The sequence below is a fragment of the Arvicanthis niloticus genome, chromosome 9 (genome assembly GCF_011762505.2).
Source record: "Arvicanthis niloticus isolate mArvNil1 chromosome 9, mArvNil1.pat.X, whole genome shotgun sequence".
NCBI classification, from domain to species: Eukaryota; Metazoa; Chordata; class Mammalia; order Rodentia; family Muridae; genus Arvicanthis; species Arvicanthis niloticus.
This window is the reverse complement of record NC_047666.1, coordinates 56,042,339-56,068,247: the sequence shown is the minus strand read 5'-3', so window position 1 is coordinate 56,068,247 and position 25,909 is coordinate 56,042,339. Positions and strand designations below refer to the sequence as shown.

Here is a 25,909-nt window from a genome sequence, read left to right as displayed (position 1 = left end):
GAAATATATCAACTTGAAATGTACAGTTACCTAAGTTGTATAATTATCACCAATCACTTTAGACTAATACTACCTTAAATCTCACCCATTAGCAATTATTCTTCATTTCCCATCAACTCCTTCACTCCAAAACTCATTGGCCTGCTTCTCATTGGTTTGCCTCTTCTGAGCACTTCCATAATTACAGTGGGGCATCCCATGGTCTCTCGGGACTGCTTTCTGCCACCCATCGAGGTGTTTCAGGGTTCAGTGCTTGCCTTACATGTGTACCATGTGTTACATACCTCATTCCTTTTTATAGCCAAATAGTGTTCCACTGTGTGGTTAGAACACACGTTTTCTATCAGCAGATAGATGTTTGGGTTCTGTTGTTAGGCTATTATGAGAATTTCTGCTATGAAGATTTAAATATTTGTGTATATGCTTTTGTGTAGACATAAAAATTTTTATTTTTTTTTCCTATAGTAGAATACATTGGTTATACGGTGTGATTGTTCACCTTGAATATCACACCCAAAGGGATTTTGAATCCCAAGGGAAACAAAACTCTGGACGGTCTGTGAGGGGTTGTCTAAATTGGATTGATTCAGATGGGAAGACCCACACTACATTTGAGCCATACCAACCGTGGGCTGGCATCCTGAACTGAATTTCTCCGCCTTCTTGAAGGATAGAAAAAATATTAATGGTGGGGGCATGATTTGTATTTCCTTCTTTGGCTTTCTGTAGAATTTGGTGTTCTGAAATACTTACCATGATAGCAGTGTTCTCTGCAGCTGATGTTGAGCTCTCCAAGTCTAAATGTCAGTTGTTAATGAAATTAATTTCCAACCAGGAAGTTATCCCACTAGGCTGTTGTTTTGTGCTGTACCGTAGGCTCTCATTTGAAGCAGAGCATCTAATGTTCAGATACTTGTTTATGCTCTGGCTGTCAGCCACTGAAAGTGTCAGTTTTGTACCTGCAGGTGGATTCGACCTGGAAGTAAAAGGCTGGGGCGGAGAAGATGTTCATCTTTACCGAAAATACCTACATGGTGATCTTAGTGTGATTCGGACTCCAGTTCCTGGGCTTTTCCACCTCTGGCATGAGAAACATTGTGCGGACGAGCTCACCCCTGAGCAGTACCGGATGTGCATCCAATCCAAAGCCATGAATGAGGCCTCTCACTCCCACCTGGGAATGATGGTCTTCAGGGAGGAAATAGAGATGCATCTTCGCAAACAGGCATACAGAACAAACAGCGAGGCTGTGGGGTGACAGTCAGCGTGTGAGAGTGAACCACAAACCAGCACTGTTATTCAGCCTTAATTCCAACTCTGGATTCTGTGCCTCTTCCAGAGAAAAACTTTTCTTATTCATGTTCTTTCTAAAAATGTTTTGTAGGTCAACTTGTAAGAAGAAAACGCAGGTGTCTTGCTGTCAAGCCTGCTTTGTGAGAGTGCTGTAGTATGAAACAGTTGACAAAATGAGCTTTGATATTTGTTCCTGGAATTGTTTGAATTAGATTCTGCCTGGTACCTGTGCTCTGGTTGGTCCTGGGTGTGTGTGAGGCTGATGTTGGGTTGGTCAGCACACTCCTACAGGTTACATTGGTTGGTCATGATGTTCTGGAGGATATCACCTGCCAACCACTAAGTCAATCATTCGACTTCAGTCTTTAAATGAAAACTTTCATTGATCACATGTAGAATTTTTTTCACCGAGAATAAATAATACATCTGAAATCTACAGTCCATCACGAAGGCATAAATCAACCCCCCTTAGTTCATGTTGCTTTACCTCTGAATATGTTTTTAAGAAATGGATATAGTAGATGTAGTTTAGAATTTGTGGTTTGATTATAAATAAAATATATTGTTATGTTACCAATGTTCAAAATGCATAGTCAAATTGTAGTAGATTGTTTTGAACATTTTATTATATTGGAATGCAGGAGAATAGCTGTGTTTGGGAACATCTTTTTATATAAGCCAGATGCATCAGAACCTTCCTAAAGAGGCATAGAAGATATGAACATTATAGCATGGTTTGGTATGGCTTTTGTTTTGCACTGTCTTATTTAGCATGGGTACATATATATTTATTTTCTAGTATGTTAATTTTTTCCACAATTGTGTTTGTGTTTGTATTATACTTTCAGTTGAAAGAGTTTTATTGAAAAAAAAACAATTTAATGTATTATATAATAAGATCACCCTTGATTTGAGAAAAGGGAAGGAAAAGTAATCTGATACAAATATGAATTATGGAGTACTTTAAAAAACATGTACAGATTGAATGCTATTTTAATTGAAATGTAAATTATATTAATGAGACAAGATGAATAAGAAATTATATTCCAGTAGAACTGCACTATACTATTTATCATACATGGATATTTTATCGTTGGGCCATTTACTAGATCCAGAAATTGGAGATAAAGTAAAGGCATGCATAATTTTTTAACCCTTGACTTTTAAAGGGACCTGCTATTTGTATATAACCCATGAGAACTCAGAAAAAGTCATTATTTTTGTTCAGTAAATCATACCATCTCAGATGTTACAGACGCCAAATCTCTAGGTGCTAAAGTGAGTCCAATTCCATGTAACTCACTGCCGAGGGCGCTAGCTGGGGTAGTGCTGAGGGTGCTTTCTGCAGAAGAAGCAGAGCCAGTGTCTCCTTTGTACACACTTATTTATTGTCAAGACCAGTGACCGTGGTATTTAAAATTGGGTACCTAATGATTTACAAAGGTGGTTTCAGCTTGGTTTTGAGATAATCAAATGATTTTTACTTCAACTCCTATTTTTTTAAAACTAGCTTTCATTTGAAGATGGAAGCCGAGCAATGAAAGCAGTACTATATTTTTTACATTAAGCGGTACCAATAAAGTATTTTGTTACCAAAAGCTAAATGGAAATGTGGTAAATTAATTTCTTTCTAATTTAAAATCTAAGTTCATGAAGATTCACCACATGCAGTTGTGACATTAAAGAGTAAAGCATGCACCAGCACGTGGCGCAGCAACCAGCCCTGCCGTGCCCGGTCTAGTCCACACCCTCCCCTGTCACAGTTCAACTCCGCAGATGTCTGCTGCTCAGCTTTGTCTGGTTTTGAATTCATGTTATTATTTCCTTATATGCTCTCTACCTTTTGTAAGGTGTTGTTCTTAAAGTTCACCTATGTTGCTGGGCTTGGTGGTGCACGCCTTCAATCCCAGCTCTCAGGAAGCAGAGACAGGTGGATCTCTGAATCTACAAAATAAGTTTAAGAATAATCAGAGATGTTACATAGAGAAATCCTGTCTTGAGAAACAAAATACGGTTTACCCATGTTAATACCTAAATTGATTCATTTTTATTATTGAGTAATATTTCATGAACATACTCTGATAGTGACTTTATTGCTAACATTTGTCCTTGCACAGCTTTTTTGTAGTATTGTTGGTTAGCTTTTGGTTGTTACACCTTTTACTGTTTTCTTTTTTTTATTACAAGCAGTGGTATCATGAGCATGATCATACACTCTTAGAAGTGTGCCAGAATTTCTGGAGGAGTAAAATTTCTGTATCATCAGTTGTAAGTGTAGTCAGTGAACTTACTTTCCAAAGTCAGTTACTTGCAGCAGACCTGAAAACAATACTCCTCAAATTATTCTGTAAATTAGAAAAGAAAGGATCTCTTTAAAATTCTTTTTTACAAAGTCATGTTACCTTAATACCCAGGCCAGACAAAGACCCTCCCCTCCCACCCCAACACCAAAGAAGAATCTCCTAGATGAACATAAATACAAATTTTCTCAATAAAAGAGTTATAAACTAATCCAAAAAGATTATCCAAATGATCACGCCAACTTATTCTGGAGATGCAGAGGTGTTTCAAGATCATAGGTAGATAACGGGGTCTCAGATTTCTTAAAGAATCCTTTCAAGTAACTAATACCATAGGCTAGTGTGTCCTTAGGAAATCCATGCCCATAGTGACTGAATCTTGGCCTCACCTGAGTGTGTCTCAGGCAGAATGAACATACCCATGTATGCTTTTGAGGCAGATACTATTATAATCCTAAGTAACTAAAGAATTTAATCATAGGGAAGTCTTGTAATTTGATCTGGCCTCATAGACTGAACAGCTACCATATTCTTGCCCTCTGCAGCGTGACACAGCCATTGCTGCACCATCCAGACCACATGTTATAATTTAAGATGAAAACCCATATGTGTGTATATATGTATAGCTATGTATGTGTATGTATGTATGTGTGTATACATATAAACATATATATAAGTGTGTGTATGTATGTGTGTGTGTGTGTGTATGTATGTATGTATGTATGTATGTATGTATGTATGTACATGCCAGGACAGAAGCCAAATGATCATCTCATTAGATGCAAACAAGTCCTTGACAGAATTCAGTATGCTCTCATGACAAAAGGCCTCAAGAATCTAGAGACCTAGAGGACACATCCCAACACAATAAAGACATGGCAATATACAAGAATCCCACAGTTAACATTATGTTAAATACAGAAAAACTTGAACTGTTTCCATTAAAATTAAGAAGAAGACAAGGCTGTCCACTCTGTGCACTCTTGTTCAGCAGTAGTCCTTGAAGTCTTAGCTAGAGCAATAAGACAAGAGAATGGGATAATGTTGTTACAAACAGGAAAGGAAAGCATCACAGTGTTTTTATTTGTAGGTGATAAGATTCTAAACATAAAAACTCCTGAAGACTCCACCAAAACCCACCTACAGCTGATAAAATGTATTTATAAAGAGTCGCAGTATACAAAATTAACACACAAAAAAAATCAGTAGCCTTACTATATACCAACAACAAACATAATGAGAAAAAAGAAACTAAGATAACACCCATTCACAATAGCCTCAAAAGTATCTTGGAATTGGTCTGAGGAAGCAAAAGATTTTTTACTACAAAAAACTTTAAGACACTGAAGAAAAAATATTGAAGAAGATACCAGAAAATACCAGCCATGCTCATGGATTGGCAGAAATAATAACGGAAATAGCCAAACGCAAACTACAAACTCAATGCCATACTAATCAGAGTCCCAATAATATACTCATAAAAATTGAGAAAAGAAACTTAAAATTCATATGGAATCGCAAAAGACTTCAAATAGAACAGTACTGAAAAAGAAAAATACTGCCAGAGTTACACCTAAGCCTGATCTCAAGTAATACAGTACACTTAGTAGTAAAACCAGCATGGTAATGGCACACACAAAAATCACTGGTCAGTGGGAAAGAATAGAAGACCCAGATAATAAGTCAATGCACCTGCAGCCACCTGATTTTTGACAAAGATGCTAAAATCACAGTGTTGATGACCCAATACAACACTCAATGATGAGCATATACCCAAAGGACGATGTTCTGCTATAGACATGCATGCTCACCCATGTTTATAACTGCTCTGTTCAAAATAGTCAAGACATGGGAACAACCTAGATGTCTATAAATTGAGGAGTGGTAATGCAGTGTGGTACCTATATATGATGTGGTACCTATATACAGTGTGGTCCCTGTATACAGTGTGGTGGTGTCTGATATAGTGTAGTAAGTAGTGCCTGTATATAGTGTGGTGTCTGTATGCAGTGTGGTACCTGTATACAGTGTGGTGCCTGTATACAGTGTGGTGTCTATGTCTGTATACAGTGTGGTGGTGTCTGTATACAGTGTGGTGTCTATGTCTGTATACAGTGTGGTGGTGTCTGTATACAGTGTGGTGTCTATGTCTGTATACAGTGTGGTGGTGTCTGTATACAGTGTGGTGTCTGTATGCAGTGTGGTGTCTGTATGCAGTGTGGTACCTGTATACAGTGTGGTGTCTGTATACAGTGTGGTGTCTATGTCTGTATACAGTGTGGTACCTATATACAGTGTGGTGTCTGTCTGTATGCAGTGTGGTACCTGTATACAGTGTGGTGCCTGTATACAGTGTGGTGTCTATGTCTGTATACAGTGTGGTGGAATCTGTATACAGTGTGGTGTCTATGTCTGTATACAGTGTGGTGGTATCTGTATACAGTGTGGTGTCTGTCTGTATACAGTGTGGTGGTGTCTGTATACAGTGTGGTGTCTGTATGCAGTGTGGTGTCTGTATGCAGTGTGGTGTCTGTATGCAGTGTGGTACCTGTATACAGTGTGGTGTCTGTATACAGTGTGGTGGTGTCTGTGTACAGTGTGTTGTCTGTATATGGTGTGGTGCCTGTATACAGTATGGTGGTGTCTGTATACAGTGTGGTATCTGTATGCAGTGTGGTACCTGTATACAGTGTGGTGTCTGTATACAGTGTGGTGTCTATATACAGTATGGCACCTATATACAATAGAATTTCATTTGACCATAAAGAAAAATGAAATTGAGGGATTTGGGGGTACATGGATGAATCTGGAAAACGTACTGAGTGAGCCAACACAGACGAAGACAAACATGTTCTCACTAATATGTGGCTCTTAATGTTGAAGCTTTAGTGTCTGCGTGTGTTTGATTTTGAGTACTAGTAAAATCCATACAGCTACAAAGGAACCATCAGTGGAGAGGGGTTAGAAAGATCTTATGTGAGACAGGATATAACGGGTAATATGAAGGAGAAAACGGGAAGAATGGGAGGGAGTTTCACATGGAGAGGGGAGTGACGGGGGCTGAGGAAAGGATAAGTCACTTCTAAAAATATATGAAAGAGCTGTGTGGAAACCTGTATTTTATAAGCTGCCTAAATAGCTACCAGCGTGGCAAGATATGTCCATGGGCACTGTGGCAGCTAACATGGCTGTCAGTTTTATTGCATCTAGGATCCACTAAAACTTAAGCTGGGCACTCCTGGGAGAAATTTTCTTATTTGGATTATTTGAAACAAGCAGATCCACCATAAATCTGGGTCACATCTTCTGGTGACAGCCTACATAAAAGCATATGGAAGAAGTAAACTTTGCTCTTTGCTTGCTAGGCCTCACTCTTGCTAGCAAGTCCATTTGTTTGTTGTCATGGCGTTCTTTCATCGGTATTAGAACCAACTTCCTTGGGACTCCAATCTCAACTGCTGAGACATCCAGCCTCGTGGACTGAACAACCACCATATTCTTGCCCTCTGCAGTGTGAGACAGCCATTGCTGCACCGTCCAGACCACATGTTATAATTTAAGATGAAAATCCATGTGTGTGTGTGTGTGTGTGTGTGTGTGTGTGTTCTATCAATTCTGTTCTATTAGACAATAGTAGTGTAAATGTTGTGAGGATAACCAATGACTTTCCAATTGGCTTTAAGGCCTGTTCCACAGGAGGAAACACATGGTGTCTGGTACTAAAAATCTGGCCAAGAACCTTTCGTTGGAGAGCTCACAGGCCTCAAGGATGAAACTAATACTATTATTTTACTAAATAGATGTAGTATCAAACTGCCCTCTAAATTTGTTTCTTTCTACACATAGATTAGTGCAAATTCCACCAGAGAAATTTCTTTGTGCAGTTAATGGTGGTTAATGCAGAAATGCACAACTGGTCAAAGGGCAGAGAATAAGTAGGGAATCTTTATAGCCACCCCCCAAGGCTTAGGGACCAAGGGATGGGAGGAGTAGAAAGATCGTAAGAGCCAGATGTTAGGGGTGACTGGAGCAAAATCAGTGTCTTCTGGACATGACAGGCCCTCCCCCCACACTTGTGAACCGCTGTGGTTGACTGCAGTCAACATTCTAAGCGTAAGATGGGAAGGAATTTGTGAGCCCCACCCCTAGCTACGGGGCTGTGAACAGTTGATGGCTTCTGGGATAGGATAAGTAGTTTTCTGTAAGGCTGGGGCTCCTGGTAGACTGGCCATACTTCAGTAGGTGACCTCAATGCCCAGAAATACATGGACAAAAGATTTGGAATCAATGGGTTATTAAACTTATTTTAAAAAATTAATAAACATATTTATTTTGTAAAAGCTGCACTACTCTGGGGACTTGAGATCAGAAAGAACAATCAGAAGTCAGAGACGGAGTCGTAGAGAACAGAACATCCAGACATTGACAAGCTAAAGGGCACAGGCAGCAGCAGACTCAGCTCAGGTGGGTAGATAGATACACAGGGAAAGTTAACCCTCTCCTCACTAACTAGGACCTGATCTCAGCTGAGAATCATCCAGAGTCACCTACCTGTCACCACTTAAGAATCACTCAGGTTCCAGGAATATACTTAATACACCACTGCTTCGTTCCTTCAGCAGGTGACTAATAACCAGCAGTTCTCAAAAGCAAGGAGACAATTCCTCTGCCTGAAATGATTCCAGCCTCTGGTTACTTCCCACTCTCTCAGGGGCCTTGGGAGACACACACACCCCAAAGCTAAAACAGCTACTGTTGGTACCTCAGATGGTACCCCCAGGGTACTGACGGTACCTTGGGGGTACCATCTGAGGACTCTCAGGAAGGTGAGAAAACCTGCTCAGTGTATAGACTGCAAACTCAAGTGCGGCCAGCAGAGGCCTCTGGTATGCAAAGAAAGGAAGCTGTAAGGTAAAGACTGCTCCAGCAGACCTCAGACACTTGTCTAGTATAGAGTCACAAGGCAATGGCATAGACCAGGATCCCAAGGCATCCTCATATACTTAGCAAATTGGAGACCAGCCTGAAATATATGAGCCCTTGTATTAAAATAAATGAGCAAGAAATCAGAAAGACCTCAAATCACCCAGCGAAACACTTCAAAGTCTTAGAAAATTAAGAGCAATCCAAACCCAAAAGCAATAGATAGCAAAAAAAGAAAGGAAGGAAGGAAGGAAGATAGGTAGATACATAGATAGATGCATAGACAGATCAGAGAAGAAATTAATAAAATGGAGACTGAAAGAACAGTACATATACTCAACAAAAATAAAGACCCTAAAATCTCCACTAAAAAAGTCTTTGAAGTGATCATTTATCTCTTTATTTTTTGAAGGAAAAAAAAAGCTTTCATACAATATATTCTGATCAGTGTCTCCTCCCTCAACTCCTCAAAGACCCTCCCCACCCCCACCCACTCGACTCCAGGGCCTTTCCTTCTCTTTCTCTCTTTAGAAAACAAGCAAGCAAACAAACAGCAGCAACAGCAACAAAACATTTTTAATGAGGAAAAAAAAACATAAAAACTCACAGAAACAAAACCCATAAAAACACAAGATGATCACTTTCAGCAAAGTGGCAAAACACAAAATTTTTACAAAGATCCATCATTTTTCTATAATGACAATAAGAAACCTTTGGAGAAAGTATTTAAGGCAGTGGTTCTCAAACTAATGCTGCAACCCTTTAATGCAGTTCCTCAGGTTGGGGTGACCCCAACCATAACATTACTTCATTGCTACTTCAAAACTATAATTTTGCACTTAGGTGACCCCTGGGGAAAGGATACTGAACCCCCTGGGGGTTGCAACCCACAGGTTGAGAACCAATTATGGGGGGAAGGGATTCTATTCAAATAGTTTAAAAGCAAAACGTAGGAATAACCCTAATAAAAAGGGTGGAAGTCTTCTAAATAAAAACTGGAAGATACTGAAGAAAGATATTGGAAAAGACACAGCAGACAGCAAGGCCTCCCACACTCATGTATTGGCAGAATTAATAGTATTAAAATGGCTGTTACAAGAAGCCAGTACAGATGTAACATGTCCTCATCAAAATGTCAATGGGCTTCTTCACAGAATGATTTAAAAAAAAAATTCCTAAAGCTCAGTGAAAACACAGACGTCTCCCAAACAGCCAATGCAATCCTTAGAGAGCACTGCTGGGAAAAAGTACCACTGATGGCAGGCATGATCCAGCACCGGAAGCTGACACAAGAGCTCAGGTTGGGACCAGGGTTAAGAGCACTGGCTTCTCTTGTAAAGAACACAGTTCAATTCCCAGCACCCAGTTGGCAGCTCACAACCATCTGTAACTCCAGCTCCAGGAAACCTAATGTCTTCTTCTGGCCTCCATGGGTACCAGGCATCCACATACTGCACAGACGTGCGTGCAGGCAAAACACTCGTGCACATAAAATAAAAATGCATGTCAAATATTTTTAAAAGAAGATCCTAGGTTCAGAGTCAGCGGGCTACATAGCAAGGTGCCATCTCATACACCACGTGTTCTCTTTCGCTCTGTTTCTAGAAGGTTGTAAAAATTAGGAGTATTTGGGGGGGAGGGAGCAGTGGCTCAGCAGATAAAAGCACTAGCTGCTCTTGAAGTGGACCTGGGTTAGGTTTCCAGTACCTTCATGGCAATCCACAACTATTTGCAACTCTAATCCCAGGGGATCTGACACCATCTTTAGGCCCCCAAGAACAGCAGACACATACATGGTACATAAACATATATGCAGGTCGACACTCATACACATTAAGTAAAAATAAATATATTTCTTTTTTTAAAAAACTTGGGTTTTTTCCATGAATAGTTAGAAGAAAAAAAAAAAAAAAAAGGCCTGTAAGCCACTTGGACGTGAACGTTTCTATTTAGAAAGATCGTTTTTATCCACAAGTTCAACTTACTTAATAATTACAAAGCTATTCAACTTTTCTGCTTTTTCCTCTAGTTTTCTCAGTTTTGAGTGAATTGTTTGGATACATTACAATTTTATAATGGTAAAATAAAGTTTAGTTGAAATCCACAAAGTTGCTTGGACTATCGTCTTGTTTTCTATGTTATCGACAGAATTTAGGCTAACATGACCTCGTTGTCAATACTAGTATCATTTATTTGTGTCTTCTGCTCTTTCTCATCAGCCTCACAGGCAAACTATTTCCAGTCCTTTGCAGCAAATAACCCTTATCAGTTATGGGAGACCAGCCGCTTCAACTCGTCCCTACCCGTCACTTTCCATGTCTTTAGTTGATACACGTCAAGTCTAACCTCTGGCAAGTGTGAACATCTCGTTTTGGCTTTAATTTAGTTTATTCTTAGGGAAGAGGTGATGGGTACCTTAGCATATAGTCACTGGCCATCTTTTGGGAAATACCTGCTTTTGGTTTTTTGTGTGCTTTTTTGTTTTGTTTTGTTTTGTTTTGTTGGAGGGTTTTTTTTTTTTTTTCCATTTTTAAAAAATGGATTGCTTTGGATTTTAATGTCAACTTGCCACAACTTTGGCCACCTGCGAAGGAAGCCTCAGTTGAAGAATTGTCCTGTTGACTTAACTGATGGAGGAAGGTTTGATCCAAGTCTGGGAGCATCTTAGATGAAAGAGAATGTGTCTGTAGAAAGATGATTCCGGGTTTGCTTGCTGGCCGTCCCTTGCGCTGAGTTGATTTATTCTGTTGTTGCTTGTTAGGCTGGAACTGTTGCTTACCCTGGCACAAGCTGGGAAACCTGTCTGCCCTCCTTCCCTGCCAATCCCTCCGGCACAAAGAAAACTCCCCACCTGCTTGGAGAAAACTCCAGGCTAATATGTCATCACTCCCAGTCTCTGCGTTTCCGTTTCCGGCAACCCACCCAAGAGTGCCTGTCCAGGGACCGAGGTTTTGTTTTTTTGTTTTTTTGTTTTTTCAAAAATCACAGCTCCTAGCTGGCACGTCATCACTCCCCGCCTAAGGTCTATAAAATGCCCTTGCTATGACCCAGATGCTGACAGCCTCCTGTGAGATCAGTGAACCAGATGGAGATCTGCCTCCTAATAAACCTGCATTTACCTGTTTTTAATCTGGTTTAATCTAACCTATATCTGCATCATTGATGGAGAGAAAAAAGCCTATTATTGCTCATGATATTCCCTTCACTAATAACAGTTCCAATATTTCCAGGCTTCTATCATTAACTAAGACTCTCCAGGTCTTATGCGCCAGATTGGGACTGCTGAGACAGCCAGCTTCATGGACTGAGCGACTTAACTACTAGGTTGTCGGCCTCCCCAGGGTAAGACAGCTACTGTGGAGTTATTCTGATTGATGAGGGTTAATTAATTACTGGGTTCACAGCCACTCACTCAGGTTGAGAAAACTATTGTTACTATTGTAGCATAAGCCAAGTTAGTAATATATGTAATTACATATAATATATATTATGTGCATATGGGTTCTGTACCTCTAGATGCGGCTGACTGATACAAATTGAACAGAACAGTATAAAATGTTTCATTGTAAATTGAACAGAACAGTATAAAATGTTTCATTGTGTCCGTGGTGCTATGCAGGCTGCTGTTCCCACTGTTTATCACACAAACAAAAAAAAAAAAAAACAAAAAAAAAAAACAAAAAACAAACTAGGACAGAAATCAGTACCGAGAGTGGGGTTGCTGAGATGGCTTGTGTGACTTTGACTGTTTAAGGGAGAAAGATAGGAGATTTTGGAGCTTTGGGATAGAGAGCCGTGGAGGGCTCAGAGCTGAGTGAGCTACTGTGGGAATTTGAAAATAGCACTGATATGATGTAGATAAGGAAAGCTGGCTTGTCGGGTTTTAGAGGGTAGCTTGAGAGTCCCCTGGAGACTCTGTCAGGACCCTTTGTATGGTATATCTGGATTTAGAATCATTGGAAGTGAAACTTGTGCTTTACTAGGACAATAGATGCTGGTCAGCTGAGCTGGGGAGTTGTCTGTCATTAATAAGATTCCAGCCTCATCAAGGCAACGCTCTGGGAAGTATTTCTGACAGGCTTGCGCAGTCCCACCCATGTGACTCTGTCACCTGAAGCATGCGCTGCTTGTCTCGTAGGCTCAGGCTCGTTATGCTGCACACAGGCTATCCTTGATGGACACCCCTACATCTCCAATAGACTGGAATGTCCACTGAAGCTGAGGCAGCTCCTTCACCAGTAGCCTCCTGGCATCTCTGCAGGGACTCTAACCTTACCACATGGTGCTAAACCTCAGTCTGTGACACCTTCAGTACTTCAAAACCAGTAGTATGTGGGAGACTCTTACAGCGTATTTGCCAAGTCCTGCTGACAGTCTGATGTCTGTGCAGTCCTGCCCTGACACTGGACCATAGCTTCTGTGCTAATTATTAAAATCTCTTCTATATTCTAGATTTGAGACTTCTTACGATGTCTATATTATAAATAATTTCTTCTGAGTGTCAGCCTATTTTTTTCACTCTCTCAGTGGTATAAATGAAAGTTTTTAATTATAATAAAGTTCAATTCGTCAACTTTCTCTTATTAAAACTTTCTAAACTTTTTGAGTTTCATGCGTGAATACCATAGTTACATCATTTCTCCCTCCCTCTTCCCACCTCAAATCCCACCCTTGTCCCTCAGTTCTCTCTTGAATTTATCTCTGTGTGTATCTCTCTGTGTCTCTCTATCTCTATCTCTTTCTGTGTGTCTCTCTGTGTCTGTCTCTCTATCTCTGTGTGTGTGAGAGAGAGGGGGGAGGGGTAAAGAGAGGGAGAGAGGGAGAGAGAGAAGGAAACCACTTAGTATGGCTCATACGCTCATGTTCACAGCTGACCACTTGGGGTTCACTATCCAATCAAGGTGCTCACCTCCGGAGGGAACTGACCCCTCCTCTCTCATCAGTCACTGATTTCTTGTAGCTCTTCATCGACAGCTGGGGCCTTTCCATCCACATTGGCATGTCAACTGGTATGGACATTACGTAGGACTCCTTTAGCCAACCATATGGTTGGCTAATTTCATGGGTGGAGCATCCCTGCCATGTCTAGAAAAAAAAAGCTATCTCAACAGCTGGTGTCCCCTGGTCTTGCTGCTGCCATTAATATTCCCTGACACTTTGAAGTCAGGGGTGGCGTTGCCAATGTGTCCATTGAGACTGAGCTCCTGGTGGCCGTTTGTTCTCCTCCTTTTGAGCAGCTGTAGGTCTTTGTAGTTGCCTGTCTGCTACAAAGTAGCAGCATCTTAGGCCTGAGAACTATACTTATCTGTGTTGCTACAAGGATGAGGGTTTAGAATACAGTTAGAAACTATGTTGCTGTAGACAAATGACATCAAGAGGTTCTCCTACTGGGTCTGTCTATGAGCTTTCCAGCCACAGGTAGCTGGCCGGTTTATAGTGCATGAATTCCCACCTGTTGAGTAGGCCTTAATTAGATAACTGTTGTTCCCCCGCCCCTGAGGCATAAGGGCCCCTTCTGAACCTGAGGCTCTTGCCAGGCCAGTCAATGTCCTGGTGTACAGGCTTTACTGATGAATAAGACTATTAATTGCTTTTTTCCCTTAGCAGCCTGCATAGCACCTTCAGATTCTATGAGGGCCAGTCCTCAAGGAGTCAGCTGCCGCTCCGTTCATCTAGGTTCTGAATCTAAAGTATGTGGTATCTTCAACAGTAGGGTCTTACATCTAAGTTCAGGGGTGGGGGGTGGGGGGCAGCCGAAGGCGATGGCAGTAGCCTGTATTGTTTTGGGAGTTTCCTGGACCTCCTGAGTAATCACTGGAAGGGAGGTCTCCTTTGCCTGGTACTGGGGTTTTTGTTAATCTGTGACTCTTTTACATTTTTACTTTATTATTTTACATGTGTGCTCTTTGAGAAAAGCAGGACTACACCACTCACCCTATGCATCCTTTTCTAGTCTCAGTAATCACCTGAAAAGCCATTTGTCAGGATGTAGCTCCCCTGCAAACAAAAGCTGGATTCCCCATCTTTGGAGCCTACAGTGGGTCCCTGCAGTCCCTGCCACCTCCTCCCTAACTCCAGGCTCCTTAGTGTGCACACACACACACACACACACACACACACACACGCACACACACACACACACACACACACACACACACGCACGCACGCACACGCACACACACACACACACACGCACGCACGCACACACACGCACAGGCACTCGCACATGCACAGAGAGAGAGAGAGAGAGAGAGGGAGGCAGAAAGAGAGACAAGGGAGAAGAGCAACATGTTCTTTTATTGATGCAAGTACATTCAGTCACACCACAACTGACATCCTGCGTATGGTACAGCTTTATATCAGAGATCAACTCCAAATACCAAAACATCAAATGGAGGGTGTATCAAATTGGGGCAATAAAATAGCAATGTAGACACTTTCTCGAGAAGATACTGGAACCAGTGACCCCTGAAGCACACATGGACTGAAGGCTCTTAACACGTGTACAGAAAAATGCTCCAACATTATATTCCAAATATATATTCTCAAGTTTCCGGCCTTTATCTCAAAGACATAAACAAATCGATATGTACTATCAATATACAATCTGTACCAGCTAGAAGGTCTGAAAAGTGCAAACACACTGTGACAATACAGTGTAGCTACTTGGCTCCCCAAGGCTGAGGGTGGCCACTTAGCCCAGCTCCCTATGGCCTGGCCAGCCATCTCCAGGCTGTCCAAAGAAGCTCTGGGAATGAGACCAACCATTCCATATTGGGCCTCTTGACAGACAGCTCCCACCTAAGCCAAGCAAATCAGTGTAGATACCTGTCTGAGGGACAGAGCCATCCCACCCATGATCTGTAAGACCCAGGGTTCACACCAAAAAGTCAGACAGGAAAGATGAAACCGCAATCTCCTGTTTGGATCAGAAATACACTGCTCCATGTTGGACAGTTTGATCTAGAAGTGCTCCGGTGGGGGCTGCCTGGCTAATTGAATTTCAGATTACCCATGGTGGGAGCTCCTTCCAGAGAGAGGGGAGGCTGTCTGCCACATACCCAGTTTTCTTCTCCTTCTCTTTGTGTACCAGCTTCAGACACAGCCTTGCCACCCTTGAATGTGTTTTGTGTTTACTTCCCTGCAGCGCCTCTGCGCCCAGAAGACTGACAACACTACAATACCCTCCCTAGATCGTCAGAGTTGGGGTTTTTTTTCCCTCTTCTAAAACACAATTGAAGAACAATTTGCCAAACATATTCTCACAGAAAATATGCTGTCAGGCATCCCCTTGCCCCTCCCAACCCCATAAATCCCTGATAAAGGAAAATGAAAATGTAAACTTTGGAAAGCCCGTATGGAAAGGTTCCCTTCCAGAAGTGTGCACACGAGACTTCCTGGCCACTCCAGCCCTTCCTGTGGGAACCTGGTGGCTCAGGCTGCTGAGGGTGGGCTCCTTGTGGCACAGGACAGAGTTGGCTTCAGTTCCAACAATGGAACAGGAAGACTGGACCCCCAGTACCCTCTAAGGCACTAACCCCAACATCAGAGACACTGGCTGGAGAGGCATCCGAGCAGGCAGGGCTCACATTGGTTTTGGTTGGGTTCTTTTAAATTTTTTTATAGGATGTTAATCATCAAAAGTAGAAAATAAAAATCTACATTTCATTAGAATAAGATGTTACCATGGTTACCATCTCCCATGATACACTTTCCCGCCCCTCCCCAAAACAGGGCCCTGCCCCGTTTAAAATAAATAACAACAACAAAAAAGGACTGTGTAAGCGCCAAAGGCTGATGCGTGAGATAATTACCGTCTTCTTTTTCATAAAAGTTATATACAAAATGGACCCCAGCCAGTGAGGCCTCGCCGCTCTTATCCTACATCCATCACATTATCAACGTGATTCATGTTTTCTGCTTCATCCGGCATCTGCAGGCTGCATCCTCAGGCTCTGTTAAGGAGAGTGGTCCTGCAGGTGGACAGAAGGGGCTGCCTCAGGCTCCTCTGAGCAGGCAGAGGGCAGGCCTATATCTCTGTGAGAAGAAAGCCCAGGCCAGCCCAGTCTTCAGCATCTTACCAAACCAACCCTTTGGAGGACCAGATATGTTTTTGCTACCCCCTCCCTCTCCTTCCCCAGGCCCAGGTACACCTGGCCCACCCCCACCCTCTCCCTTCTCAGGCTCAGGTATACCTGGTCCACCCCACCCTCCCTCCCCAGGTTCAGGTATACCTGGCCCACCCTTACCCTCTCCTTCCCCAGGCTCAGGTGCCCCTGGTCCACCCCACCCTCCCTCCCCAGGTTCAGGTGCACCTGGCTCACCCTGACCCCCTCCCCCAGGCTCAGGTACACCTGGCATGTCCTACCTGAGTGCCTTCCAGCTGTCCTTCTCCATGTGATTCTCAGGACCTTCACTTTCAAAGGAGGCGATGAAGAGAGCTGAGGATGGAGAGCCCCTGAGAGCCAGCATCCCCACAGGTGGGTTGCCCTTCCAGGGTCACAGGGGGCCCAGGACAAGAGGACTTAGGAACTCTCACTGGGCCCTGACTGTCTTCTTAGGCCACCTCAAGAGGTCAAGGACCTCAGGTGGGCAGGGAACAAAGGTGCACTTGGGAAGATGGGTGTGCGGTCAAAGACACGCCCTTACCTTCCTCGCTGTAGATGGGCGCTGTGAGCAGGTAACTCTGAATCTTCTTGTCCTTCTCAAAGGGACACTCTACCTGTGTCCATGTCATGAACTCATGGATCTGTCTGGAAATTTCCCAAAATTTCTGAAAGGATAAAATCGCCAACGGTATGCTCACCTGACTGAACTAAAGCATCTGAGCCAAAGACACGGGTCCCGTATCTGTCTGCTGCTGATGTTGTTAGTCCCAGGAGGAGGAAGATGAGTGTGCCAACCTGGCTGGCACTATGGCAGCTTGTGTGTACAGCATCAGACATGGCAGAAAAACCAGAGGCCACTCTGCCTTGCACCTCTGCACAGGGGATTAGGTTTACAGCAGGGCCCATGGCTCTGCACAGGGACCCAGACAGCCCCATCTGTGATTCCTGCCTGAGACACTCCCCAGCCACACTCAGCACAGGGAGGCCTACCATCAGGACAAGTCACAGTCTTCCTTACCAGGGCATCGGTATGAACGCACAGTATCCAACTACCCCTTAGTTCATGTGCCCTACACTTCCCAAGGTACCTTTGTTCTGATCCCCAGTTTATCTGGAATCCTGCTCAAGTCCTTTCTTTACCTACGTCCCTCTTCACCCTCAAGTCCCTAAGGGTGGCTCCTCCTCTGCCTCCTTAGTAGCATCAGCACTGACATTGGGTCCTAGATAAATACAGACCCTGTGGCAACAAGCTCCCAGATCTGCTGGTCCCTGCCAAAACAGACAGGAGTTACACCTTAGGGTTGAACAGCAGCCCCGACCCACCTGGCTTATCCGGCCCTGAAGGACCTTCTAGACCTTGGAAACCATCCCCACCCCCACCCCCATCCCTGCCTCAAAGCCACTGTCTGGTAGCTATAGTAGTACAGGAAGGCTCTGGCTGCCCCACCCATGCTGGGACCTCAAGGGGTTGGGCTCACTTTGAAGTTAATGTGCCCATTGGGCAGGTGGTTGGTGTGGATTTTGTGCAGAAAGTAGATGTCCTTAACAAAGAGGTTGAACACGGGTATGACAATCTTCTCACGGCTGCTGTTGGCTGTCTGGGACCTCTGTGTTGCCCCCTGCAGGGCTGTGCGGTAGTTGCAGAAGTTGCTGGAGGGGTCCATGTGATGCTACAGGCACAGGGAAGATAGAGTGAGGATTCCCCTCTGCCGGGTAGGAGACAGCAAACGAACGAAGAGGGCGTGGTCCTGGGGGCCCAGCAGTCAACAGAGGGAGGAAAGGCCCAAAGCACCTCCTAATCCCCCCACCCCTCAGGGCTTGGAGACCTATACAGGAATGACACAGCCCCATGTGCCCTGATGGGTCCTTGGTCCTGCCTTTAAAGCACTGTTTCTCAACCTGTGGGTCGCCACCCCTTTGGAGGGGTCGACTGATCTTTTTGCAGGAGTTGCCTAAGACCATCAGAAAACACAGATATTTACATTACCATTCATAACAGTAGCAAAATTACAGTTATGAAGAAGCAATGGAAGCATGTTATGGTTGGGGGTCACAGCACTATGAGGAACTGTGATAAAGGGTTGCAGCAGCAGGAAGGTTGAGAACCATTGCTGTAAAGTCTGCCTTTGCTCCACTACTCAAACCAACACCTCTCAGGCCTCGCCCACTCCGCGAGGGATAAATATCAGTGTTTTCTAAACACAGAGTAGTCTGTGACCAAATACGTAATATGTAAAACTCCAGATGTCCTGTCTGCCAGCCTCTGGGGACACAGGTGGCCCAGGATCAGGAGATGGTGACTGCTCAGTGGTCAGCATCCTTGGTTCAAGCTCTTGCTGTCACTCAGTTTAGGTGTTGAATCCAAAGCAACAGGGCCAAGGAGAGCTCAACTGTCCAACACCAATGAGGCCAGTCCCATGTGTGTAATCCTGACAGGAAACACCCCACCCCTTGCTGCCTAGGACCTTCTGTATAGCATGAGATGGGGGAGGGTCAGACACCAGTACCTCCAAGACATCAAACTTGGCTGTCTTGACTTTGGACCACGTTTTCTTCAGCCGTGCCACTGGGCTGAGGTTCATGCCAGCTGAAGGGACATGGGCAGAGGTCAGGCCAGGGAGAACCAGGTGACACAAGCAGCCCCACCCGTGCTGGGCACTCACATATGATGGCCATCATGGAGTTGAAGTTGCCGATGTTGAAACACTCTCGGGCCACATCAATGAAGAACTCCAGCATGCGGGTCCGGTGTTTCTTCTTTACCACCTGGAAAATGGGTCTGCCTCAGCGTGGAACCACCGAGGGGCCACTGGGCCGCTGGGCAAAGATGGTATCGGACTTAGCTGCCAGAAGCCTGGGGCTGCATCTTCTGGGACTATAGTGTATGTGTGTATGTGTGTGTGTGTATGCGTGTATGTGTGTGTATGTACATATGTATATATATATGTATATGTGTATATTTATGTATGTATGTGTATGTATGTACATACATGTGTGTATATATGTATATATATGTAATATGTGTGTATATGTATGTATGTACATATGTATGTGTGTGTGTGTGTGTACGTGTGTATGTATGTGTGTCCTAACACTGCTCCATCTTCATCCACTGCCTCACAGACTGAGGACAATGAAGCTCACTATAACTGGCTCAGTAGTTCTGGACACAAGGAGAGCACCCCAGGGATGGGGTCTTGGTTATATCGTGTAAAAAAATCATTGTATCTGTGAGTTGGCTGGCAGGGACAGGCTGAAGTCCTGGTAGCGGGCACCATGTGCATTTTCTGGAGTTCTGTGAGGGCAGGAGTCAGCCTTGCAGAGATGGTAGGGGAGGTCAGTTTACCCAGGTCTGCTATGGTGGAAACTTACCCGGCACACCTCTGTAGCCACGAGCATACTCAAGCAGTTGAACCAGTTGTCATAGGCTTCTAAACTGTAGGTCTTAGTCATGTCTCCTCGGCACTAGAGGGACAAAGCGTGTCACAGGGAGCCCTGGGGACTCTGCTTGGACAAGCCAATCACCATGGCTGGCCAGGTCTCAAGGCCAAAGCTTGGCCTGGACCATGCCTGCATGTTCCTCAGCTATTCTGACAGGCTAACCCATCAGTCCAGACTGGCTTCTCCCATGATGCACTGCTCTGTATAGTTATCACTAAACCCCATGATAAATCCCAGGAAGGCCACAGCCACACCCATTGGGTGGCACCTTCCAGTACTCAAAAGTGCATATCACGTACTGAAGCCCCGCACCCAATCTGTGTTGAGGTGCAAGTGCCAGGCTCAGCTAGGGCAGCTCCCAGCCATGCCTCCCAGCGTGTCCCCACGTACCCTGTGATTGTCCAAGGAGTCCATGTGGCTGATGACCTGCATCAGGTCCTCAGGGCGGATGCTGTTGACCCGCTCCTTCAGCAGAAGAGGACAAAAGGAGAGAGGTCAAAGCTTCAAGGGAGCGTGACAGAGGCCAGCACTACCCTTGCCCTTCCACTCTTACAGACCCAACCCCAAACAGAAACACGACTAGCCAGTGACAGTCATGGCAAGAGCTAGCAAGCCAGCTTCCCTCTCGTGGCCCAGACTGACCAGCAGGGGGCTATCTTTGCAGCACCCACTGGCTAAGCCATGCCAAGTGTGGCCCGACCCCACTCCATACAAAGCCAAAGCATGCAGCATCACTGACCAGTTCAATAGCATCACTGACCAGTTCAATAGCATCACTGACCAGTTCAATGTGAGTCAGCTGCTGGGCCAGCACCAGGGGGTCGCTACACACACCCAGGATGTCTTTCTGGGCGGCTGGTGGCTTGGCCTTAAGGACAGGCCCTTTGTCCACAACTGGTGACCGGAGCTTCTCCCGAAGCTCTTGGAGCTGACTTCGGGCAGCCAGGGACAGCAGCAAGCTTTGTATCATTTGGGCAATGGCTTTCTTCACTGTGCCGTTCTCCTGTGAGGGTCAGGGCTGCATCAGGTGCTGGAGTGGATTGACAGCGAGGCCACCACCACCACACAAGAGCCCCATTTCAAGTCTAGGGCTATATCTGACCTTTAGCTCCCACCCTCCTATCCAGACCTGAGTACACCTATCCAGACCCTTTGGGTCCCGAGTGGCTTCCTGGGACTGCAGGAAAGGAAGGGTATAGCCGGCAGAAGGTTAGAGCCAAGAGCTTGGTTTGTGGGTCTGAAAAGCAGCTTTCCAGAGGTTGTCAGCATAGCTGCTGAAGACACCAGGAAGGGTTTTCTCCCTGGGTGGGATATCCTAAGCTCACTGGCCTCTTAAGAGTCTCTCCCCAGGCTTCCCTACCCAGTAAACAAGAGCTGCTAAACACAGGGTTCTTCATCCTGGGAAGAGGCCATGTTGTTTCTCAGCTTCTGTGTCTGCCAAGGCCAAGACAAGTCTGGGAGCTGGGAAGAGCAGACAGACAGATCCTACCAAGGCATGGGGATGCTGAAGGCAAGGATGGAGCCACGGCCATGTTAGGATGACACAGGTCGGCCTAGTCTATTGCTGTCCCGCTCAGCTATTGCCTGTGTATGCTACCTTCTGGGAGGTCACAAGGAAAGGGACCATGAGGATATTCCTGTAGAAACTGCCCTCCCCCACTTAAAAACACCCAAGCAGCCTGGCCAAGGACCAAGGGAGGGCCTCACCTCGTCACACTGAGTGACGCGGTGTGCGATGGCCTTCAGCTCTGCCATGACCTTCTCATCCTGGAAGTCACAAGGGAAGGCCTCCGTCCACTCCTTCAACAGCCGCACGATCTTGGTAGAGAAGGGCTTCAGCTTGGCCTGGGACAGTGGAGGATGTGCAAGACCCCCAGGTCAGAGGAGACCACACAACGGCAACGGTAAGAGGTTGCCCTTCACTATAGGACCATGTTCTCTCCAGGGCCTGTGCTGGGCACACAGCCCCCGTGTGCACGTGAGGTTTTGCTGTAGCCACACCAAAGTACGTGGCTGTCATTTGTCTATTTCCCTGAAGTGGACTTTTTTTTTTTTTTCACTTTAAAAAAACAAAACCCACTACTACCATGACAGAAGGGCGGTTCTACATGGAATGGTTAAACATTACCCATAAAAAACACCCAACCAAGAAGGATCACAGTAGACGCGAAACTGTTCTGCCCATCTCTGCCAAAGGCAAGTTTGTCAGGTACTGGGAGAGGCAAAGCCCTGAGGAGGAAGTGAAGCACAGAGCTGCAGGGCTGGAGGGTGGGGGGCTGGGGGATGATATGCAGGGGGAAGGCTATTTATTCTGCTCAGAATGCCTGTCTAGCCTCTGCCCCAGGGAGGAGATCAGAGAAACTCAAGATACCCAGCTGTGCCCACACAGCCCAAAGCCCTCCGGCACTGCCACGAATACTCCCAGGCCCTGATTGGGTTATCATTGTCGCCACTGCCCAAACCAAACCATAGTATTGGCTTCGAGATCCCTAATTCTCTGAGGGCCCACTCTCCTCAGACCCAACCTGCAGGCACATGAGGCCCTGTCCAGCTCAGCCTAGCCTGACACCTGTCCTGGACGCTGGGACCAGCAGATAATGGCCCAGGCATCTGACCTCTAGGGCATCAGAGTAATGGTGGCTTCCTGCCCAAATGTTTCAATCCAGAAGGACCACACAGTCCTACCGGGACTACTGAATGCTCCTATGTGAGCAGTTGCTATCCTGAGGGCACAGCCCCCACAAAGGTAGCAGTGACTAAGTCCCCCCTCGGATGCTTTGGGCATATAGCCTCATTTTAGGGAATCTGGCACTGATAGGAGGCCAGCTGTCTGTGGCCCACGCCCTAGGAGGGTACAAGCATGGCACCAGCCCTAAGTCCCAGCAGCTTAGTGCCTCTGGTGCTGTACCTTTAGGTCTGAGGGGCCTCTCCTCAGGGCTGCAGCTGGGCAGGGCATCTCTGCCTGCACTGGGCCTCCAGGCTGACCCACTCCTAGGAGACAAAGGGCCATCACCCCTTCAGTGGCTTACCTTCTCAGGCCCAGCCTCTAGCTGTTGCCTCTGCTCCAGGCAGATCTGCCCTACTCGAGCCAGAAGGTCATGAGGGGGCATGAAGACTCGGGAACTCAGGAGAAACGTGAAGATGTATGTCCGCTGCAGGAGGGAGAGGGGTGAATGATGACCAGAACATTCCCATGGTTACACTTGGATGTACTTGGCCTGGCTTCTCCTGTGCCTACATGGCTTCCTTTCTCTTGTATGGCCTTGTTTCTTTCTATTGCTGGGTCTGCACACTTAAGAGACACAGCTTTATTGGAATTCTCCAGTACTCTCTGTCCCACCCCAAAATGGGGGAGAATGGCCCTCCAGGCCTGTTGCCAAGTTTCTTAAGTGATATGCTGTGACCAATGGTTCTCATGTCTTGTGTCTTCCATGGGTCTGTTCTTACAGGATCTCCATAGACTCCTGCCTGTGGACAGGTGGTACTGCAGGTTGGGGTCCTCTGGGGGACTCTACCCCACTTGGACCTTTGTTTACCCCCCATTTGGCTGATGTAGGTCGGATTGCCTAGGTCCCCAGGCCCCAACACCAAAGCCACAGGACAGGAATTTACTTGCTCCAATCTGAGGCCAGCTGGGCTTAGTCGGCAGGGCTGCACACAGCCTAAAACGGAATATGCTCTTGCCACAGAAGCATGCAAGGCTACTGGAGACAGCTCTCCCTGTGACACTAGGTATTCCTCTGACCCTGTAAACTTCCTGTGACATGTCCCAGGGTGTACAGGGTTAGTGCTCAGGCACCCCAGATGACTCAGACATGTAATGGAAAGCATATCAGGGTCACATCTTGGGCTCTTAGTTCCACCCCACAAGCAGTGGAGATCTTCTGTGTGTTTTCATGGTGAGTGTACGCTCAGCAGGTACATGAGGAGGGAAGATCAGAAACTCTGAAGATGAGTCAATGCACTGCTGGACACCCCACTCTACTTCCTGACCTGATACCCCATCCTGGGAACCTGTAGGAGCCATCCCAGGGCACAGTGTTCTGAGAACTAACTGGGTGGCAGCAGGCTGAGTTCCTCTGTGATAGCCCATCTGGGGAACTTTCCTTGCTTTGGTACAAGATCACGGATTCATAGCATAGTCAGGGCTAAGGGATTGTGGCCCTAGGCATCCTCTGTCTCAGCCTCTCACCAGCCATTTCTGTACCACCAGCACTATAGTCAGCCCTAACTAGTCCTTGACAGGGTTTATAGGATGGATGGATGGAAGGAAGAAAGGACAGGGAAGGTTTGTCTTCCAAGAGCCCAGGGAGGGCAAGGGTGGCCTTATAGACATAGAAGCCGGGCTGCCCAAGGCACTACCCTTGAGAGGTCAGAGAGATGGCTCAGTGGTTGAGAGCACTTGCTGCTCTTCCACAGGACCAGACTTTAATTCCTAGCATCCATGTGGTAGCTCACGACTGTCTCTAACTCCAGTACAGAGGTTTCAGACATATATGCAGGCAAAATATTTATGTACATATCTAATCAATCAATCAGTCACTTAAAGCTAGCCAGGCATAATGGTGTACATCTTAATTCCAGCACTCTAGAGTTAGAGACAGGTGGATCTCTGTGAGTTCAAGGCCAGCCTACATAATGAATTCCAGGATTGCCAGGCCCACATAGTGAAGCCTTTCTTTCTGTCTCAAAAGGCCAGAGAGAGAGAGAGAGAGAGAGAGAGAGAGAGAGAGAGAGAGAGAGAGAGAGGAAGGAAAGGGGGAAGGACAGAAGAGAAAAAGAAGCAGCTGTAGTGCAGCCATTCCTCCTACCCTGTTCTGACAGTCAAGAGCCTAAGTCTGCCCCCAGTACAGACGGGGTGGCTGGGACAGACGGACAGGGTCTGCTCAGATGGACAGGAGTGGGCTGCTTGGCTAGGACTAGCCTGCAGAGCTACTCTTGCTAAAAGACATCACCCATCAGAGGTGGAAGGAGAGCCAAACATGACAAGAAACTGTCTTCTCTGTTCCCAGAATGCCTGATACCATCTTGAGGTGAGGAAGAAGGTTTGGACTATCGATGTACAGGGAAAGGGTTCTGGCATCCACATGCCTCAGAGAAGGGGTGGCTCTTCTTCCTTGGGAATTTGTGATTCTCAGCTCAGGGTTGAGCTCTAAGAAGTAGTCTGGACTACCAGGTCACAGCACCCTGATGCTGGCCTTACCTTCCTCCGTGGGTGGGACTTTTGTATATCACTTCTTCCTATATGTCCTCCCTATTTTTATCTACTTGGAGCAGAGGGAATTCACTTCAGCTTCCTCTAGACAGGCTTTTATGTGCACAGTAGACGGTGATGAAGGCCCAGGAAGCAGTATTGGCCTTGCCACCCATCCATCCCCCCTGATGCTCTGCTAACTCTGCAGTCCCATCTGGGCCTCCCTCCCCTGTTATTTCCCCTCCCAGTTACTTGCTGCTCCAGCTCCCTCAGGTCCCAGCCCCTCACATCAGGATAATAGTCCACCGTCGGCACCAGATGCTCCATCAAGGCCTCCAGAGAGCCGGAAGTGAGACGTCCATCTTGAAAAATGAGGTCCTTGGAGCCGCTGCTGGCCCCACCTCCTCTCTCCCCCATGCCAGGCTGCACCTGTCTGTTACAGTTCGGTCCAAGGATGCTGGAGAAGACCACAGATGTCTGGGGCATAGCTTCCTGGGAAAAAAGAACAAGGGTGTGAGATATGTCCCAGGTGGCCTGCAGTCTATGTGTATGCAAGGCTGACTAGAAGCCCCAAGGAGAGGAGCCTGGGCAGCTTGGTGGTCCCCCAGGCACTGCAGCTCTGATGAGAATTTCTTTACCACCTGCTTCTT

The 25,909-nt window shown here is 45.8% G+C and overlaps 2 protein-coding genes across 13 annotated transcripts in view; one reads left to right on the top strand and one right to left on the bottom strand.

Moving 5' to 3' along the window:
• The window catches only part of Csgalnact2 (chondroitin sulfate N-acetylgalactosaminyltransferase 2), a 30,508-nt gene extending 27,611 nt beyond the window's left edge, over nt 1–2,897 (top strand). For all 4 annotated transcript variants that reach the window (XM_034511926.1, XM_034511929.2, XM_034511928.2 and 1 more), the window contains one exon: nt 966–2,897. In XM_034511926.1, the coding sequence (XP_034367817.1) occupies nt 966–1,258 (293 nt within the window). In that variant the 3' untranslated portion in view covers nt 1,259–2,897. The remainder of the gene's footprint in view (nt 1–965) is intronic.
• An 11,897-nt stretch (nt 2,898–14,794) lies between these two features.
• Nucleotides 14,795–25,909, bottom strand: part of Rasgef1a (RasGEF domain family member 1A) — an 84,973-nt gene continuing 73,858 nt past the window's right edge. For 5 of the 9 annotated variants that reach the window (XM_076940379.1, XM_034512407.2, XM_034512408.2 and 2 more), the window contains exons 2-13: nt 25,548–25,751; nt 23,095–23,217; nt 21,773–21,910; nt 20,847–21,068; nt 20,456–20,530; nt 19,997–20,089; nt 19,288–19,390; nt 19,132–19,211; nt 18,103–18,294; nt 17,166–17,289; nt 16,885–16,932; nt 14,795–16,489 (exon numbers count right to left, since the gene is read on the bottom strand). In XM_076940379.1, coding sequence (XP_076796494.1) covers nt 16,425–16,489; nt 16,885–16,932; nt 17,166–17,289; nt 18,103–18,294; nt 19,132–19,211; nt 19,288–19,390; nt 19,997–20,089; nt 20,456–20,530; nt 20,847–21,068; nt 21,773–21,910; nt 23,095–23,217; nt 25,548–25,745 — 1,461 coding nt within the window. In that variant the 5' untranslated portion in view covers nt 25,746–25,751 and the 3' untranslated portion in view covers nt 14,795–16,424. Of the gene's footprint in view, nt 16,490–16,884; nt 16,958–17,165; nt 17,290–18,102; nt 18,295–19,131; nt 19,212–19,287; nt 19,391–19,996; nt 20,090–20,455; nt 20,531–20,846; nt 21,069–21,772; nt 21,911–23,094; nt 23,218–25,547; nt 25,752–25,909 lie in introns of all 9 variants that reach the window. The other 4 variants (XM_034512409.2, XM_076940377.1, XM_076940380.1 and 1 more) reach the window with 2 other exon arrangements.